We start from the raw sequence: 20,620 nt of genomic DNA on the forward strand, positions 1-20,620 counted from the left end.
TCATTAGGAAAACATATATGCGTAAAATGATATTCGAAGATGGTAGTAAAACCACCCGAAGGCAAATCTGTAAAACCTCTGCCCAAAGGCAAATCCATAACTCTCAATAAAATTATACTCTTTACAGGTATTATGGTCGCCCGAAGGCAATACTTGTCCATCATCCAAATGTGAAGTTGTACGATACTGGGTTACGCCAGTGAAGAAACATGGTAGGCCTCATCACCCGAAGGTGAAGTTGTACGACTCCGAGTTATGCCGGAGAAGAAACTCTATAACATCTCACACCAACACTAGCAGTGGCTAGTGAAGCTGTCTGACACTGCTTTCAGTAGTGAAGCTTAACAAAGCCCAAGAATTTGGGCCGAGTGAACAAACCCAATTCTATGGCAAACTTGTAAATTATCCTAAAATTTTAAAACAGGCTATTACAAAACCTCTCTGTGTTCGTGAGCTGATACAGTTTTTGGGTACTCAGTCGAAATTTTGTTGGATAGGAACCCATAAGCAAATATGAGGAAGTATGTGAATCTTCACTCAGCAAGGGTGATTGGCGATAGAAATTGGGTTATTCCATTCATTACTGGCTTTATCATATTCATTACCCTCTTTTTCTTAAAAGGGTTTTGGCTTTGGAAGGAGATGGAGATCAGTGACAATGATCAGAGTTCGTCACTGTGTGGATGATCCCAGTGTAGCGCTGGTTTTCAACTCTGGTGATTTGTATGGTTTTGGGGGCGTGAATTTTTGGGGATTTCGTTTGGATTTCTGGGTAGGCAGTTGTCACCTCTATTCAACTTAAATTTATTTCCCTCTTTTGTTTCTCAAATTTGTTTGATGGAAAGATTGTTTTATCCTTTACTAAACAGTTGTTAGGATTAATAGTTTTGATCTCTTTTGATTTATTTTTTATTTTATTTTGAAGCCCTGATTTTTTCAAGAACTGTCTACCCTGTATGTACACCAGATGCTCCTGACATTTCAAATAAGGTAACTTCCCAAACACTGATGTTTCGCTTTTTTACTGGTATATGTAATCCATTGAGTTCTGTAACTTTACTAATATTCGTTTACTATGCAAGTTAAATTCTTATTTTTCGGTTTGTCAATAATTTTGCTTTTCTACTCTACATCCTGGATTAAGAGGTTGCCACATCAAGGAGTTCAAGTTTTGCTTAATAGATAACAGTTGTTTTTAAGCTAGTCTGTAATCTGTATGGTCTTGATCATGTCTTTTATTTTGGTGGCGGTTAGGTGTCACTAGATGGTCTACTAAAGCAGCTAAGGGTATTGAAATCAGTTATTGTTGATTGGTGGTGGGGAATTGTAGAGGGATATGGTAGACATAAGTATAATTGGAATGGATACAAGAGGCTCTTTCAGATGGTACATGCCTGTTTTTTCACTTGCAGAAGCTTTTTTCTCTCAGTGGGCATATAAACACCACCTGTGGTTAATTGTTTTGCAATCTTTGTGGTCATTTTTATTCTGTCCATGGTTTCCTGTAATGCTTGGCAAAGTTTTGAGATTTAGTCTCTACAATGTGGGAACCAAGGAACTCACTTCCCTTTCATGCTCTGAATTCACACTCAGTCTGGAGATTATATAATCATTTGGGCATGGTTTCTCTCTAGGATAAAGCTTCTGTCTGGCTATATATATGGAATTGGGTTTGGTTATATTCCTTGGCTTAAGCTGTCATCTTTCTTCCTTCGTTTTTCAAAAGAGGTTAATTTTATACTCATTTTTTAAGAATTATGCGTAGTAGTTGTTAAGTAATTGGGGCATTTGAAGGTCCTTGCTTCTGTAATTGTGAGAAGATTATTGTGTTTTGCTTTATTTAATTATAATATAGGGGTGATGGAAAATTTAATTTATGCAGGTGTTTTCATTTTTTCTTCCTAGCTATCAATTTGGTTTTGCACATGATGCCAAAAAGAACTAGGAATAGCAAAAGAAATCAGATGGTACAAGATCATACTTCTAGAAGTCCCCGCAGTGGAGCGCGGGCATTTTTGCTAGTGTACTCAAAAAGGCTTATAAGGTAAGACCACCTTATCCTTGGAAACAAATTTTTTTTTAATTTAGAATCTGGTTTTCATGCATTTTATTTTCATGTTGTTTTTGCTGGTGTGTTTAGTTGCTTCATTATACTTGTTCCTACTTTTCCTTCCGAGGACGTCGAAAACCTGTTTGTTGTGGTTTAGGAAAAAAACAATTTCTGATTAGATACATTCTCTATATGCCTTGAGGGTGCAAGTGTAGTTTTTTTTCTCGTCTTTCCTCCATTATGAAGTTGCTCTCCTCATGTTGTTCTGGTCATTTCATATTATGTTAATCTTCCGTATGATTACAAGTTATGCACTTCATTCCTGACCAGTAAAACGCTCTGCCTCGGTTCGATCAACGTTTAGGCCCTTGACATAAAACTAAGTGCAATCTATGTCATTGGGTATGAAGGATGTTCTTTCTGCATATATTGGGATTGAACATGCAACTATTATTTCATAGTTGGAATCTGTCTCATATGACCCTTTGGTTCTGGATGATTGATGGCTGTATGCACCTTGTCCATGTCACCAAGCCGTACTCGCCAAGTTTTAAATCCCCATTTCTTGTAGATGACAGCTCTCATTGGAGAGTTCTCTTTACCCCAACTCCTTTTTTTATAACACAGCTAATAATTGTTTCGTCCTTTTTGGGGTTTTTGTTCTTTCCAAAATTAAAAGCTGAACAAACGGTACCTAATTCATGAAGGTTGATACGTTTCTTAGTATTTGACACTTTGTTGGTGTCTGGACGTTTACGGATGTGTTTGATCCCTGCTAGTGAAAACGGTTGTTTATGATGAAACAGGGACTCTGACAGTTGGGAAACCCGTAATAGTCAATGCTGCGCTCTTCTCCAATTACTCAATGGAGGGTGCTTTGTACATGAAAAGTTTATTTTGCGTGCTTGCATTAAAAAATTTGTGTTTGTACAGTTAAGTTACAGATGAGACAACTCATTGTTATTATGCTATTGTAAAATTATTTTGTCAATCATGCTAACAGGCCTCTATTTGAGAAATATGTAGGTAAATGGTGAGGCTCATGCGGGAAAATAATGTCCAGTTTGGTCCTGAGGTTGACAAGTATGTTTCGGAACATGATAATCTGGCTCGAACGTGTGTGTTGGTTTCCATTGACGGAAGATTGCTGGGTCTTTTGCTGTAACTGATCCAGTGAAGCCAGAGGCTGCACGAGTCATCTCTTATCTTCACTCGATAAACATTACAAGCATCATGGTTACTGGTGATGACTGGGCTACAGTGGCAGCCAGTGCGATGGAGGTTGGCGTTGATAAGGTGTATGCTGAGACGGTTCCACTAGGAAAAGCTGATAGAATCAAAGAATTACAGTTAGGATTATATAATAGTTACAGGGGTAGTGTGAGTGGATTACAATTACCCAGCTCCACAAGTAATTTTGTTCTGGTTTTGAACACAGATTGAGGATTACTAAATTATATTTCAAATGACTTATCTAGGGTAAAATAATGTCTTATAGAAATCTTCAAACTCATTTTTCTAACATAGTGTTTCTGACTTGAGATGTGAGTTATCTATCTAACATAGTGTTTTCTGACTTGTTAAAGTGGATTTGGATGCAGATGAAAGGAATGGCAGTGGTAATGATGGGGGATGGAATTAATGACTCCGGCTATGGTTGCAGGAATCTTGGCATGGCAATTGGTGCTGGCACCGACGTAGCTATAGAAGCTGCTTATAGTTCTGATGAAGAGCAACTTGGAAGATGTAGTTACAGCCATTGATCTCTCTAGAAAGACCATGTCTCGAATTCAATTGAATTCTGTCTGGGCCCGGGGCTACAATATCCTCAGCATGCTGGTGGCAGCTGGAGTTTTGTTCCCTTTCACTGGAATTCGATTACCACCTTGGCTTGCAGGTGCATGCCTGCTTCCTCTCTAAGTGTGGTATGTTCTCTCTTGTTGCAGTCATATAAGACGCCTTTGCATATTCAGAGCGTCTCCAATGGCAAGTCTGCATGATAGTGCATGTACATATCTGAACAAGTTTTCAACCTCTGGTTGTTACTTCCCTTCTTCGTTATTGCTGCAATGAATTTGTACATGCGATCGTGATTAATAATTTAGAAGCATAAGACCGTAATTCTTGGACTGGTTGCGTATCATCTATGCTTTGTTCTGTTCAGAAAAACTAATTAGCCAAGTTTAGATGATTTTCGAATCCGAAGAGTGTTCAACTAGAGCTTGATTATATGTAAACGTCGTCGAAAACATTTCATCCGGAAGAATGTAACTGTTATGTGTTTGGTTGCATTTGCATTTGAATCAAAATGTATGTCATCATTAAATATCAATCTTGAAAGTTATGGTGTTGTTTGTTTTGATGGTGAACTGAAAACTAAAATTCCACATTTGGGCATCTCCAGCTGTGCCCACAAAATGGACAGAACTCGTCGGCTAGCAGCACCAATTACCAAATATCACCACCACAGACCAAAACATCCTTACCTCTCGTTGCTGATTTCCAAGTTGCAATTGGTAGGTGTTACTTACGGCGTACGCCACCTTCAAGCTATCAGCAAAAAATGAATGGTGTGTGATAGGTATTTTACCACCTGCAAAAGTAGGGATAAAAACACTTTAAGATACTTTCAAGAAAACAAGGTAGTTGTAGTATAAACGGCTCAAGCAAGGTCGTTTTCCGTAGGGATTGAATGAATAATTTGTATTTAAACTAATTCTTAATTAGCTATTTGAAAACAAAGATTGGAAAAAGTTGATTTTGAATTTAAAAATAATAAAAACGAATTTAATTAAAATGATTAAAGAAATTAGCAAAGAAAAGAAAGCAAAGGAAAGCATTTTGAAAACCAAAATTGTAAAAGCCTAGGGTTCCGCTGTCCCCTTAACAATCGTATGTAGATTTACTAATTACTTATGAACTACCCATACAACTTTGAAGGTTAGGTTATCCTAATTCATATTCTACTTGTGGTATTCAAGCTAGAACGTATATCAAACATGCAATCCGTCTGTGATATTTAGATCAAATATAAACATGCATGACTTATCATGCTTTGTGAAAACCCTTTGAAAAACCATGCAACCCCTAAGACGTGGTATTCATCCTAGGTGAAATTACAACTATCAACCACAAGATGCAATACTCAATCCCTTGGTGGTATTCCGACCGAATTGCATATGATTACTTATCTAAACATCTTAATGGTAGCTAAGCATTAAGATATAGAGACAGTTTAAAGCACAGTGATTAATAATTCAAAGTATGCATGTATAATCATAAGCAATTAAATAAAAACTACATATTCATGCTAAGGCTCAAGGCATCGTCCTAACAAACGAAACTAGTTATGAGCAACCATAAAACAAAAGGAATTTTATTGAAATAGAAAAATGATAGAAAACACCTTGAAAATACAAAGTGTCAAAGCCTAGCTAAATTCTCCATGTACGTTCCCTCTAATGTTGTGTAAAGAACTCTAATGGCTAACAAGCCTTATTTACTACAAAATAAAACCCTACCTTGAAAAGGTCTTAGAATAAAACTAGGAAACATAATTAAATGATAAAACAGAAAATAAAAGGTTTCCTATTTGAACTAGAATTCGGACTTCTCAGAAAATTAGTCTTTTGACTGACCAAATCAATTCTGATTTGGTCCCAAAAGGTTTCTTTTTAAACCTGAAGACGTCCCCTACAAATCCTCAGAAGGAATCTTCCTCAAAATATACCATATTGACCTCCAAAATACCCAAAACGTCCAGAAACGTTAATCTGAGAAAGCTGCGCGCGGGGCCTTTATTTCATCGCCACGGTCAAACGGCTTGGTAAAAAAATCTGGAATTTTGATACAATCATCTTGAAAGGCACACAAACATCCTCCACTTGGAATCACTCCAAAATTCATCCATTTAATCACTTTTTGCTCCAGAGGAAGTCAAATGTCCTGCATTGAAAATACATAACAAAGTATCAAAATTCTACCAAAATAACCAATAAATTAATACTAAGATTAGGGTAAAATATATCGTATAATATGGACTCATCAGTGTGTGTTTGATATGTAAAAAAACCAAATCACAAGCCTTCGTTCCACTAGTCTAAGTCTCCTCACTTGGACAAAAAAGTCGGACTTAGACTATTCCTCCTCACCTAGCTAAGCTATCAGCGAAAAATGAATGGTGTGTGTTTGATATGTAAAAAAAATCCAAATCACACGTCTTCGTTCGACTAGTCTAAGTCTCCCACCTTGACGTACAAGCTGGGCAAGTCTAAGTCGTTCACAAGTCTTGGTAACACCAACTTGTTTCCCGATTTATGTGAATGTAATGAGTTCTAGTTTTCGATCGAATTTAAACCGAAAGATGAAAACTACTACAATTAAGGAGAGAAGTCGTTTCCTACTAGCAAAAATGTTGTCGATGATACACTGCTTGTGTTATATCTATATGATGATTATGGCTAATTACTTTACTGCAGGTGCATTAGCAATAGCTCATACCAATTTCAACACAGATCAGTCTGCGCTTCTTGCTCTCAAAGCTCACATCACTAGTGACCCTCAAAACATCTTGACCGCCAACTGGTCCTCTACCTCCAATTCCAACATTTGCAACTGGATTGGCGTTACCTGCGGTGCTCGCCACCAGAGAGTCACGGCCTTAAATCTCTCGCACATGGGTCTTGTCGGAGTTATTCCTCCGCATCTTGGCAACCTCTCATTTCTCGCTGATTTGTACCTTAAGAATAATTTTTTTAATGGTCCCCTACCCCAAGAATTGTCTCGTTTGCACCGGTTGAAGAGGATTAACTTTCAATACAACAACTTCACGGGAACCATTCCTTCGTGGTTTGGGTCCTTCGCTACACTTCAAAAGATCGGATTGGACGGTAATGGCTTCTCTGGTTTCATACCCGCTGCTATCTTCAACTTATCTGCACTCGAAATAATTGGTTTGAGCATGAACCAACTATCAGGTACGTACGTACCACCATTACCAACCACCTAGGAATATAAATTAATGTTGCTTGCTTCATGATTACATTTTAACGTCTTTGTTTCATTTTAACATCTATATATAAGATGTCTAACAATCATCTCATTTTTTTTTCTTTCTTTCTTGTTGGAATGGATGCACATATTTAACAGGTAGCATACCCAGAGAAATAGGCAACTTAACAATGCTGAAGGGCATATACATTGACGACAACAAGTTCGAAGGTATAGTGTATGGCTTAGGTTTTGTTACATGTATACTCGCAAATGTCCAGTGTGTGAATAATTTCATTTCATTTTGTTTTTTTATTTTTTTTTTTACTATGAAGTGTGATTAGTTTTTAAAATTCTAAAAAAATAAATCAATTATAAAAATTGAGACAATGATGAGCAGTTTCTTCTAAAGTAAGCATGTTTTTTATTTACTATTTTATTTTATTTTTAAATTTTAAAAAGGGCATGCTATGGTGACCTGGCTGTGAGGTTGCCGTAAATAACAAAAAAATTTATGTTCATGTAATTACTAAATTGCCCATATATTTTTTATGTTTGTGCAATTTTGGTGTGAGGTTAAAATTGTAATTGCATGTAGTTTTGGTTCAGAGCAGAGTTCTATGAATAGGTACTAGGTAGTTTAGATACGAGCCCCTTTTTAGCAGGGATATCGTCCCACTTTAGAGAAAAATGAAAAATTGTAATTGCATGTATATTTACTGTGTAAGACCATCGTATTCTGGAGCAAAAAGAGAACCTATATAGTGAGTACATGGTCCTTATAATGTTATCCCACTTTTGCTACGGTAGAATGGGATTCCCAGTAAGAAGCAACTCCTATATATGTTTAAATGATTTTAACAATATATACGAATTGATTTATAGAACTTCCAAACGAGATGGGCAGTTTAGATCAGTTGGAGGTGTTGCATGCGGAGTCTAATGCCCTAAAAGGCTCTGCTCTTGTGCCTGTCCTCAACATATCTTCTTTGACTACTTTGGATCTATACGGAAACAACATGAGTGGCAGCCTTCCGGACAATATATGTGAGCATCTTCCGAGTATTCGAGAGTTTCATTTGGGTAAAAACCAGTTTGACGGTCTGATTCCCTCCAAACTGTGGCAATGCAAGGAGCTTCGTGTATTGGTATTAGAGGTTAACAATTTTCGTGGAAGCGTACCCAAAAGTATTGGCAATTTGACCTACTTAACCGAGATTTATCTTGCTGACAATAATTTAACAGGTGGTAAATTTAAGACTATTTGATAATCATTTCGTTTTTAATTTTTAGTTAAACTGAAATTAAAAATTTAATGCAAACGTGTTGAAATTGTGACAGGTACAATACCAGATGAGATTGGTGATCTTTCGCAGTTACAGATTTTGGCACTGAATGAAAATAATCTCAATGGCGTCATCCCATCCAAACTCTTCAATCTCTCCATGATAAGAGTAATAGGGCTTTCTTTTAATCAGCTCTCAGGTAGCCTCCCAGCAAACATTGGTCTTACCTTTCCAAACCTAGAAATGCTTAATGTAGCCGAAAATAACCTTGTGCCCGGACCACTCCCTAACCTCTCCAATGCTTCCAAGCTCAAGGTGCTAGACATGAACACAAACTCATTTACTGGGTTTCTTCCTAGCACGCTATGTTCCTTGAAAAACCTCATTTTTCTTGGCTTGTTCTCGAATAGTTTGACAATTGATGCTTCTACTCCACAAGCAGCAAGCACTCTCTCTTGCTTGTTTAATCTTAGAAATTTGATATACTTAGACTTGGGAGCCAATCCACTTAACACCACGATTCCAGCTTCTCGTGGGAATCTCTCTACATCACTCCGATATGTTGATATAAGCAGTTCCAACATCAGGGGTAACATTCCAATTGATATTGGCAACTTGAGCAGCTTGATAATATTAAGCCTGCCAAACAATCAGTTGAGTGGAGCAATTCCAGGTTCAATTCAAAGGCTACAAAATCTCCAAGGTTTGTATTTGTACAATAACGAACTACGAGGACATATCCCGTATGAACTCTGTCAACTAAACAATCTAGCCGATTTAAATTTGGGTGGTAATCGGCTCTTTGGTTCTATTCCTTCCTGCTTGGGTACTTTGGTAGTAGCTCTAAGATATTTATCGTTAGGGTCCAATTTGTTAACTTCAAAAATACCATCTTCCTTGTGGGAACTCAAGTATATATTGCACCTAAACTTGTCTTCCAATTCTCTGGTTGGACCACTCTCAGAAGACCTCGGAAAGTTGAGAGATTTGGTGGATATGGATTTATCAAATAACCATTTCTCTGGAATCATTCCCGATAGCATTGGTGGTCTTCAAAATATGATTAATTTGTCCTTGGCAAACAATTATTTAGAAGGCCCAATTCCCAGTTCATTTAAAACCTTGCTAAGCCTAGAATTCTTGGATTTGTCCAAAAATAATCTATCTGGAGTGATCCCAAAATCATTGGAAGCACTCTTGTATCTCAAGCATCTGAATTTGTCTTTCAACAAACTCCAAGGAGAAATTCCAACTGGCGGGCCTTTCGGAAACTTCTCTGCTGATTCATTTATATCAAACGGCGCACTCTGCGGTGCTTCCCGACTCCGTGTTCCACTGTGCAAAAATAGAACAAAAGTTAAGCCAAATTGGAGGAAAGCAAAATATATCATCTCAGGGGTCATATCAGTGATACTCCTAGCGGCTGCTACATTGATTCTGATACTATGCAAGAAAAGGAATGTCGAAGTTGTTAGAGAAACTGCCTCGCTACATCAAGTTCTTTGGAGACGAGTTTCGCGCCTAGAACTTGTAAGGGCAACAAATGGATTTCATGAAAGTAACTTGCTAGGCACGGGGGGTTTTGGCTCAGTCTACAGAGGAACACTTTCAGACGGGATAGATATCGCCGTCAAGGTTTTCAATTTACAGCTAGAAGGGGCATTCAAGAGTTTTGATAGGGAATGTGAAATGCTAAGCAATATTCGTCACCGGAATCTTATTAAAATCATAAGTTGCTGCGATGAACTTGATTTCAAAGCCCTGATACTTCAATTGATGCCTAATGGAAGCCTCAAAAAGTGGTTGTATTCTCCAAACCACTCCATGAATATCCTGCAGAGGCTAGACATAATGAAAGATGTTGCATTGGCACTAGAATATCTTCATCATGGTTACTCGATACCTATCGTTCATTGTGATGTGAAACCAAGCAATATACTACTAGATGATGATATGGTTGCACATGTTGCTGATTTTGGCATTGCAAGACTCATCGGCTGTGGAGATTTGATGACAGAAACCATGACCCTAGCCACAGTTGGCTATATGGCTCCAGGTGATGTATTTTCTCAATTTTGTATATGTTGGTCGTATTAGGAGTTATAATTATCTTTTTATCATATATAACTAAATTCACATACAAACTTTGCAGAGTTTGGGATGGAAGGAAGCATTTCGACAAGAGGGGATGTGTATAGTTTTGGTATTGTACTCATGGAGACATTCACAAAAAGGAAGCCAACAGACGAGATGTTTGTCGGGGAAATGGATTTAAAGCAATGGATTGCAGATTCATTATTTCCAGATGCTGCAATAGGTGAAGTTGTGGATGTCGATATACTTGGGGTGGAAGAAGATGGTGATTTCGTGAGCAGGAGGGATTGCTTATCATCCGTTATGAGATTAGCTTTAGCTTGCTCTGCAGCATTGCCGGGAGAGAGGATTAACATGAAAGATGCCGCAATCACACTCACCAAAATCAAGACTAAGTATTTGAAGGACTGTGGAGGAGTGAACTCTTAGTTCTTTTTGTTCTCTATATTTTCGGATCCATTTTCTTATTGTTGTTTTCAATTTGCAAAGACTACATTATTTTCTTATAGTGACGGATATGAGAATATGACGATATTCCTAAAATTGAAATGTAGTACCTGGATTTGTCCATGCCATGAGACCAGTAGTACCAAAATTGCAATTCCAATTATTCTTCCCATATTTGGTAGTAAAGCATTCAATTTCTACGGCCAACCAAATCCATTTCAAAAAAATTACACTTCCAGATTAAGAATGCCTGTCATGGGAACACAAAGTTATTTCAGTAACATATCAGGAAGTTACAAACTTCTACACATGCCCTTGACAAAAAATTATAGGGCAGTGAGGCTGCTCCTCTAGGTAGTTCAATAAACTTACTGGTAAGTTGGGTTTTTTGGCTGCTACCAATTTGTGCTCATCTTTTTAACAAAAGGAACAAGTTACTCCAATTTTTAGCCCTAAAGATCTTATCATTCATCCTTAAAATTTAGAATCTTACGGAACATGCAAAGCAGCACCATGACGAGACAAAAGTGGACCAATAGGATCATAACCATCTCAAGTAGCAGTGTTGTAGTATCCTGTTGTAAGTTCAGCAGGGTGTGTTATCGCCTCATACCACGAATATATTCCACCAATTTTAGTTGCCAATACAATTGAGGTTTGCTTGTTTTCTTGATATTTCTTCAGAATGTTAGCTGCCTTTGCAAGAATATCATCTGCATGATGGAGCAACCTACCACTGTACCATTCCTACAACGAATCAAGCCACTGTTAGATCTCCTAAGCTCCACAGTGTTTTCCAATAAGTTTAATCATGTTATGCCAAGTATTGCATGATAAAGAACCATAACATAATTTAATTTTCCACTTATACTCCACAATTATCCGTAGTTTACTAACCAGTACATCCTATGATGATTTATTTTTCCTCTCTAGAAGATAAGCATCAATGCATTTTCTTATTAATCAAATTGCATTAACTTAGTGCAGTTTCTTAAAAACCCTTTCCCTTGTCATGACTTCATTTTAAATCATTAAAACATACCTAGTTTGTAATCATGTTGCGTAAGAGTAGTTAAGACTTAAGTAGCAAACAGTCTGCAAGTACAACCCCTAGAAGCAAATAGAGTTGGTTACAAGAAAAGTTCCAGTAAAGATTGAAAATATATATTGCAGGCCCATATTGTTTACATGCACCTACACAGAAATGTTGCATGGCTAAAGAAACACAACTTCAATTCAGTGTTTGCATTTTATTCTAAGTGATATTTCGAGGATGAAATGTGCATGAACAGAACGATAAAAGCAATTATGTCATACAAGTTACACCAGGCTTTAGCTATGCAAAAAAATTTCATGGGAAATAATTAAGCAAGCCGCTTTCATCAGTTTCATACAAGGAAAAAACACCCATAATCAGAAAGAAAGCTTCCCTCTCCCTCTCCAAAGAAAGGAACTTCAGATGGGAGACTGTTGTAACAGCCAGTCTTTTGTGGTCCCTTCTCTTCCCACTGAGGTTTTCATTGCGTGCAGCCATATTTAGGTCACCCATCCTAAAAGGAAGTTGTAAATAGTAAAAATTCAATAGCAACCAAATTTCCGTTAGAGGAATGAAAGATTTTTTTTAACATACATGTACTTGTCATAGCACTGGAATTCACCGATTCTAGGAAACTTCCATCTACCATCACCAAAAGGATGTGCAGGATATCTGTGTGAGCAATGTAACAATGTTGCGTAAGAAATCATTGGATTGGCTTCATACTTGTAGTTCTAGTGTAACTGTAACATACTTAAGTTCACCAGAAGGACCAAGACCAACACTAATTTCTTCTATTACAGTTCCGATTAAGAATTCAAATTTCTTAGCAAACCTTGACATGAAATCTTCATAACAATGGAGGGCAGTCTGTCCGCAAAAGAGAGGAACATGGTCAACTCTCAGTGTAAGATAACCATAATTGGAAAATCCATTTTGGCTCCAATAATATATGTGCTTATTCTGATCACCAATCTGGGAGGAAAAAAAAGAAGAGGCCAAATTCTTTATCTAGATTCACGATTCAAACTGATAGGTGTGTAATGAAGGCCAAACTATAGTTTTTCTTTCACATCCCTTTGGATTGATAAACTTTTTAAGCACATCGAAGCTAAAATCAGGTATGCTAATGGGAAACACAATACCATAGCACGTTGCAGAGCATGAAACTGAAGAAACATTGATATTATCTCTACTCATCCAAATGGGTTATGTTTCTTAAAGTATGACCGGATAAATTGAGAGTTGCAATACAACCATGTGCATTGTACTAGACTAATAACTTCAAATGGGATTTCAAAATATCAAAGAAGACAAACCTCTATGATCCAAAATGGAAGAGTTACACCCCCTTTTCTGCTAGAAGAAGAGTTAACGTTTGAGTGAAAAGACAAGGCAACATGCAACTTCAAACCTGAGTCAGAAATCAGTTTGAAAAGCTCTTCATATAGAGACCAATCATATGCAAAAGGAGAGAAATGCTCTACAATTCCCCACCAAACCTCAACTGCAATTCCGTGGACACCTGCCAACTTGAGTGCTTTTAGAGCTACAGTTAAGGCCTTGATTCTGAAACAACAATAAATCGAGCAATATATAAGGAGATTCTGTCTCACTTGAAAGGAAATTAAATTCAAAATAAACAAATTTAGAACCATTTTGAAACGTACGTGTATATAACTTGAATTGGGAAGAGATCAAAATAGTTAGCTGCAACCTTGTAGCTAATCATACTCCGTCATTTAAGAGTATAACAATTAAATGAAGAATGAAAATGCATCATAGCCTCAACAACAGAAAGTCATAAAAAACTTACTTCCTGGTCCTTGGACACCCCGTACCTTCACTGAAGAAGGCATCGACAGGCATCATCACGTATATGGGAATTCTCGTATCTCGGGAAGATGACAATATCGAGGACCTCGAATTCTCTCGTGCATCCACACTGCAAGCAACAAATCATCTAATTATCACACAGACACATTTATACGATCCAATTTGAACATTCAAAAGCAATAAACTAGCTCAGAAACTTCTTGTCAAATCGATTATAAGCATTCGTGCCTAAATTTCATTGTTTTGAGTTTATAAGCAACCCAACTGAACCTAGTCAAGTATTCACTTCAATAAACTCTACAGTAACTCAAAAATTTTATAAATTTTCCTGCGTTTTCTCAGTAACCAAACAGACCGTGCAACTCAAAAGAAAACGGAAAAAAAACCGTAATTGTGTGAGATAAACCTGAGAATACTGTTTCTGGCAAGGGATGGGCTGCAGCGAGTGAAGTGGCCTTTTTTAAAGACGGGAGGATTCCGTGGACACCTGCCAACTTGAGAGCTTCTAAAGCTACAGTTAAGGCCTTGATTCTGAAACAACAATAAATCGAGCAAAATGTAAGGAGTTTCTGTCTCACTTGAAAGGAAACTGAATTAAAAATAAATAAATTTTGAAACATTTTGAAATGTACGTTTATATAACTTGAATTGGGAAGAGATCAAAATAGTTAGCTGCAACCTTGTAGCTAATCATACTCCGTTGTTTAAAAGAGTATAACAATTAAATTGAGAATGAAAATGCAGCATAGCCTCATCAACAGAAAGTCATAAAAAAGGAGGCAGATTCTCAGCTCCTTTTTTCCCATACACTTCCATCCTCCCCTTTGTCTGGTCACAGTTAAACCACATCTTTTTGTCTTATTATCTCTATAAAAAAAATCAATACAAAATATTGACGTAACTTAACCGTGATCACACAAACAGGGCCAATGAAAGTGTATGGGAAAAAAGGAGCAGAGAATCTACCTCCCATTATAAAACTTACTTCCTAATCCTCGGACGCCCCGTACCATCACTGCAGAAGGCATCGACATGCATCATCACATATCTGGGAATTCTCTTATCTCGGGAAAATGGTAAGCAACAAATCATCTAATTATCACACAGACACATTTATACAATCCAATTTGAACATTCAAAAGCAATAAACTAGCTCAGAAACTTCTCATCAAATCGATTAAAAGCATTCACGTCTAAATTTCATTGTTTTGAATTTATCAGCAACCCAGCTGAACCTAGTCAAGTATTCACTTCAGTAAACTCTACAGAAGCTCAAAAATTTTATAAATTTTCCTGCGTTTTCTCGGGAACCAAGCAGACCGTGCAACTCAAAAGAAAACGGAAAAAAAATGTAATTGTGTGAGATAAACCTGTGTTTCCAGCAAGAGATGGGCTGTAGAGAGTGAAGAGGCCTTTTTTAAAGACGGGAAGGGTTGAAACGTTTCAGAGGAGGTTTCGGCGGTCGGGCTTGTCGTCGAAACTGACTTCTCTGAAGCAGAAGAAGCTCCTCCTCATTGTTGTGCATTTGCAGGCGACTGCCATGCAGGCCGGCCCAAAGAATTTGGCCCTAGGCGAGCCTTCGAAGTGGGCCTAAAATTCTTAGATCTTTGGTTCTTTGTATATTAATTTGTATAAAAAAAAATTTACTAAATGCATAAAAAGTTCTATTTTCACATCAAATATCATAAAAATTAATATCAAAAGAAGATAAATATACAAATATTATTTAAACGTTACACGATTCACGTTTAGACACAAATGTACTAAATGTTTGCAGTCAAGAGTCTAAGATTGAGAGTGAAGAACAATAAAACTTGATGATCAAGAGAGTAAATAATAATAAAACTTGATTGACGAGTATAATAAATTCAATGTCAATTGTTTCTCTTGTATTTTTTTTTTCTTTTAAAATCAACATCACAAATTGAATATTAAAATAATCCATTGAATAAAAAGTTATTGAAAAGAAAAATATAAATTCAAAGTTTTGATTACCTTAAAGTACAATCTTTAAGACCATATAATAGTTGGTTTAAACATTCAATAGAAATGAAGAGAATGTGAAGTTAGTTTAAACATTCGATAGAAATGGAAAGAATGAGAAGTTGAAAGAAAAAAGATTGCAAAGAGACTTGAGTTTTATAACTTTATATGCATTTGGACAGATGAATTGTCAGTAAATTTGAAAAACACAAAAAAAAATCAAGAAAAATCTAGTGATTGAAAGGCACCTTCGTGTTTCGAACTCAACACCCCAAAAGAAAATTGAAGCCAACATTTCCATTGCACTAACAAATGAATTATGATATTTTTTACTTTTTTTTTATTTATATGTTAATTACAGGATATAAATTTTTTTTGAAGGCCCTTCCTAAATGGGGGCCCTAAGCGGGCGCATACTTGGGCTACCCTCAGGGCTGGCCCTGCTGCCATGTCCGCCATTGCCATGGATCACAGAGAATCTCTCAACGATGGAGAGATCAAATCCCAGTGTTTGTAATTTTCATTTGCAACTGAAATGTACTGACTCCGTGTGTTGTGGTATTTTTGGGTATTAGTTTTGTGGCCACTCGAGACGCTTATTTCTACTTCTCACATATTACTTATTAATTTATGTTATTTAATTATTTCAATTGATCGATAGCCGGGAAATAGCAGAGATGTGTGAAAGGTAAAAATAGATATAGATATCACCACAAAAAAATTATCCTTGTATGTATTTTTTATTTGTCAAAAGATATTTGCATTAGGATAATATCAGGTAACTAAAATTTTAATTGCTACCAATAAAAAATAAACATTTTGATTTGATTCCTAATTTTCAAGCATTGAGTTACGAATCAACTAGCCCTTCAGACTCCATGCTTGTTAGTAAACATGCAAAAAGTCGAGAACTTGGTGAAAGCTTGAGTTGGTTCTCCCCCATAAAGCTAATAGAAGGCTGCTCCCATTGCTTGGGAACCTGCTGATATTTGTTGGTATAAGCATAATGTTGATGGTTCAAAATTGGTGCGGGTGGAGTTCTCTGCCAATTTGGGACAAGGAGATCTTATTGACAGGGGTGTTTGCTGTCACTTTGTTCTAACAAAATATGGTTAATAGCTATTATCCTCTTAATACTTGATACAATTCTGAGCAGATGCAAAACATTGATGAGTCAATTGGTTAGATGTGAGCTGAGATGAAGCATGAAGCATGTTTTCTGGGAGCAAAATTGCGTTGCTCATTAGTTACCAAATTGGAGTTTTAATATGGATCTCGACAACTTTGTCTTTAATAACCCCCCATACAGCCTACGTAGATTGGATCAACTCTCGTAGTTGGTTTTCTTGGCGTTGCTAAGTTGCGGTGCTTCCCGCAATGATCTAAGCCACACATCTCTATTTATACTTTTGACTGTCTATCTTAAAGCTCTCAGTGAATGGCATAATAATTAGTCATCTGTTTCCAATGGGTCAACAGAAAAAAGTTTGTGTATAGATTAGTAATAGTTAATTCCTCTGAGGAGAAAAGATGGAAATGATGATTATTTCTCCAAGCAATGGAGACTCAAAGAATTTGCCAAATTACATCTATGTGTTACATAGAGACCCTGATCCACCTTAATCTGATCCATCTTTCTACACCGTTTCGTTCTGTTTTTCAAATTAATACACCGAAAATTAACTGCTATTTAATTAACAATTTCACCCTTTAAATTACTTTCGTTTCAACGTATTATCCTCTTATTCTAATCTGACAACAATTCTTTTTTCATGATCAATTCGTTATGATTTACTACATTCAAGTGTATTTTTCAAAAATATTCTTAGGCTTTTTACATTTTTGGCACCACTTTAATTCCATTTCGATTAAAATTATCAAATTTGATTAGAATCTTCACATTTTTGTCAGCACCCCTCTCTTCATATTTTCTTAGCCGTTCCTGTTAATAAGCTTAAAAACATTTCTCATTACTTCTTTTAATTAATTTATTAGTAAATACTAAAATTCCAAATGCTTGCTTTAAAATTGTACTATTTATACTGTATTACCGCTTTTGGTCCATCGATGTACTCCTGTTGTACTATGTGGTAAATTCAGTTGCTTCACTGTTGCAGTACATTGCTATCAATTTGTTGCTTTGGCGTTGAGTATTCTAACGCCAAAAATTTAATATAAACAATACTAATATTTGGTTAGTTAGAATTTGTTGTTTTTTTCGAACAAAACAAATGCCTCATGTTAGCAGCGCCATTATTTTCCACCTCTGCACACCTTGGACGGTGTTTGCCTTGATGCATTTACCTAAACTTGAATCACTTCTGTCTCTATTGGTCTATTGAGTTTTGTATGCTTCTACGAATCATTTTCCGATTCGATTAAATGCACCGCATGTTCTCAAACACTGATGCCCGTTGAACACAAGATTGTCATCACCAAAATCCACAATAATATAGTCTTTCAAATATTCATTTTCATAGGAGACAGATTCAAAATCACTGATGGAATTCTACTGTTTTATGCTGCAATTACGCTTTTTGACAAGCAACAACGCATAAAGTGTAAGGTATCCTGATCTTTATTTTACCTCCCTTTCTTTCTTTTTTTTTTTTTTAAAAAAAAAAATTATATCGTTTCAAATTTATAATCCATGCATTGTATTATGTTCCTGTCATAATTTAAAGACATAAAAAATAAATTAGACAAAGAAACAGAAACAAATTATACTCTTCCATCTCCACATGACATTTCACTCACATAACATATAGATTGTACTAATATGAGATATTCAATAGAAAGTACATTTATTAGTGTAAACAACACTCTTTCATAATCTTTGGTGGACATATGCTTATATTCAAAATCACATCTCCACAGTATTTTCAACATTTTTTGCATCAAAATCACATCTCCACACTTGGTTTCACTTATTTTGTATGTAAAATAAATTTTATTCATTACATTTGTTATAAATAAATTCAAAGGTTAATCTAGTTTACTATCCTGAATCTTGATTTTCAACATTTGGCACATGAAATTTTTTTTGTTCTACTAAAGTCAAAATTCTGGAATACTTTCATTCATCCGTTAAGTTTTTCGTCAAAACCTCAGTTAACTAATGATGTGGCGCTAAGGGGTGGGCACGGGCCGGGCTCAAATTTTAAGGAACCGGACTGGAACAGGTTAAAAATGAAACAGGGCGGACTGAGCCGGGTTCTGAGATTTCTAAATTTGGAATCGGATCTGACCTAACCCGGTCTGTTTCAAACAGGCTAATTCGAGCCGGTTTCATGGGTCCAAGTACATTTTTTTTTTGGGTCAGCAAGCACATATGGGAGCCATGGGATGACCTCATTGAGGTCGTCTTCTTCCACAGCGTCTAACCCAGCGTCGTCTTCCACAACGTTTGACGTAGCGTCTGAAGGCTAACTCTTCGTCTTGACTACATGATATCGTGCTGGAACTGCAACATCAAGGTCCACGGCGCCAATTTATGGTGGCTCGCCACTTCTGGAGCCTCTCTGCCACGGGTGCCAATGACTCTTTTCTTCAACTAATGTCTCTTTTGAAGAGATTAACTCTCTATTCCCAACTCAAGCTAGCATATGTGAAAGCACATTAACTCTCTCACTTGCCAACCAAAAATAGCAGATGTGGCTTCTTATACACCAAGCATTTGTCTTGGTGATGTTATATTATATTAATATTATGAGTAATGCTATTCATATCATGTTTTTATACCACATTTCTATACCACTTTATGTAGCATCTGATGTGGACAACCACATCATTTGAAAAATTTGCAAAACCCAAAGAAAGGAAGGAGAAAGACTTCTCATATACCACAATCATCATTTAATTAACTAGTTTTTCTTAATTATTTGTTTATTAAATAATGAACTAAATTTAAAAATCTGATTAATTCAAATGATGTGGCTATCCACATCAAATGCCACATAAGGTGGCATGAAAATGTGGTAAAAAACATGGTATGAATAACATTATTCTACGATTATAACCTTACAAGCTCATCTACGCTTTTCGATGTGCAAGAGTTGTGCATTGTTCAAGAAGGAATTAGAAGAAACAAGTTGGGACTTAGGAAATGGTCCAGGCCGGGGGCCCGTTTCCTCAAAATCTATTACCCGCCTCTGCCCGATAATAACATGGACGACCCACCCCACCCTAGCCCATTTTACATTTTCATTTTTTAGACCCGCCCCGTACCCAGCTTGAACTGCATAAACATGCCCCAACCCGCGGGTCCAGGACTCGTTTGCCCACCCTTAGATATAAATACGTCCAATTGATAGAAACCTCAAATAAAATTGGATATAACTTGGTTTTCCTATCGAAGATAGAGACTTATCTACAAGGCGATCCACAACTTCCATTATTTCTTTCCAAAGAATACTTTTCATTTCTATATATACTTTTTTTTAGCACCCGCCCCGACCTGCGAGTTTAGGACCCGTTTGCCCACCCTTACGTGGCACCCATGCTGGACATGGGCTTCGTTTTGGGCCTCCATTCTTGTTGGGACCGAGTCTTGGCTTTCCTCGATCTCCCTTTCTTCTGGGCCTTGCTCACTGGGCTCAATGGTGTCTGCTATTGTGGCTCTTTGGGCTTAGCATCCCCGTTATCCAACCATCAAGAAGGCTTAATCCTCTCTGGTTTTCAACAGTTGACGGCATATTATCCGGCCTGCATCTTTCCAAACATAATGAGTCTGGAAGTCTTCAATGGCTTTAAATATGCTATGAGGGCGCGGTCACTTTGTTCGACGGCGTCCGTTGCATATGGACCTACCCATCCGTCTACTTGCTCCATTGCTTTTATTGCCAGGATGTCGTCCATCCTGACTTCCCTTATCAGATGAAATGAAGGGAATTTAATTGC

At 36.9% G+C, this 20,620-nt stretch overlaps 2 protein-coding genes, 1 long non-coding RNA gene and 1 pseudogene across 3 annotated transcripts; 3 read left to right on the forward strand and 1 right to left on the reverse strand.

The window, feature by feature from the left end:
- Positions 1–445: 445 nt before the first annotated feature.
- LOC137714211 (uncharacterized) lies at positions 446–2,054 on the forward strand. Its single transcript, XR_011065412.1, has 3 exons — positions 446–772; positions 926–990; positions 1,883–2,054. It is a non-coding gene; the product is annotated as an uncharacterized lncRNA (long non-coding RNA).
- A 1,026-nt stretch (positions 2,055–3,080) lies between these two features.
- Positions 3,081–3,813, forward strand: LOC137714459 (copper-transporting ATPase HMA4-like). Its single transcript, XM_068453671.1, has 3 exons — positions 3,081–3,168; positions 3,225–3,430; positions 3,652–3,813. Exons 1-3 carry the CDS (start codon positions 3,081–3,083, stop codon positions 3,811–3,813), a joined length of 456 nt encoding a protein of 151 aa, XP_068309772.1.
- A 2,593-nt stretch (positions 3,814–6,406) lies between these two features.
- Positions 6,407–10,848, forward strand: LOC137714169 (probable LRR receptor-like serine/threonine-protein kinase At3g47570). Its single transcript, XM_068453446.1, has 6 exons — positions 6,407–7,026; positions 7,199–7,270; positions 7,925–8,284; positions 8,381–9,146; positions 9,222–10,381; positions 10,478–10,848. The coding sequence occupies exons 1-6, from the start codon at positions 6,414–6,416 to the stop codon at positions 10,846–10,848; spliced, it is 3,342 nt and encodes a 1,113-aa protein (XP_068309547.1). The 5' UTR covers positions 6,407–6,413.
- A 507-nt stretch (positions 10,849–11,355) lies between these two features.
- LOC137714460 (inactive beta-amylase 4, chloroplastic-like) lies at positions 11,356–15,280 on the reverse strand (annotated as a pseudogene).
- Positions 15,281–20,620: the final 5,340 nt, after the last annotated feature.

Source organism: Pyrus communis, chromosome 14, assembly GCF_963583255.1.
Source record: "Pyrus communis chromosome 14, drPyrComm1.1, whole genome shotgun sequence".
In the NCBI taxonomy this organism is placed as follows: domain Eukaryota; kingdom Viridiplantae; phylum Streptophyta; class Magnoliopsida; order Rosales; family Rosaceae; genus Pyrus; species Pyrus communis.

What these genes read in the sequence shown, in the direction of transcription:
- LOC137714169 (XM_068453446.1), top strand. Translation starts at nt 6,414, where the DNA reads ATGAAAACTACTACAATTAAGGAGAGAAGTCGTTTCCTACTAGCAAAA. An exon ending in GAGCATGAACCAACTATCAG is followed by an intron (nt 7,027 to 7,198) that starts GTACGTACGTAC and finishes CATATTTAACAG; the next exon opens with GTAGCATACCCAGAGAAATA. An exon ending in TGCTGACAATAATTTAACAG is followed by an intron (nt 8,285 to 8,380) that starts GTGGTAAATTTA and finishes AAATTGTGACAG; the next exon opens with GTACAATACCAGATGAGATT.
- LOC137714459 (XM_068453671.1), top strand. Translation starts at nt 3,081, where the DNA reads ATGGTGAGGCTCATGCGGGAAAATAATGTCCAGTTTGGTCCTGAGGTT. An exon ending in TGATAATCTGGCTCGAACGT is followed by an intron (nt 3,169 to 3,224) that starts GTGTGTTGGTTT and finishes TAACTGATCCAG; the next exon opens with TGAAGCCAGAGGCTGCACGA. An exon ending in ATAATAGTTACAGGGGTAGT is followed by an intron (nt 3,431 to 3,651) that starts GTGAGTGGATTA and finishes ATTTGGATGCAG; the next exon opens with ATGAAAGGAATGGCAGTGGT.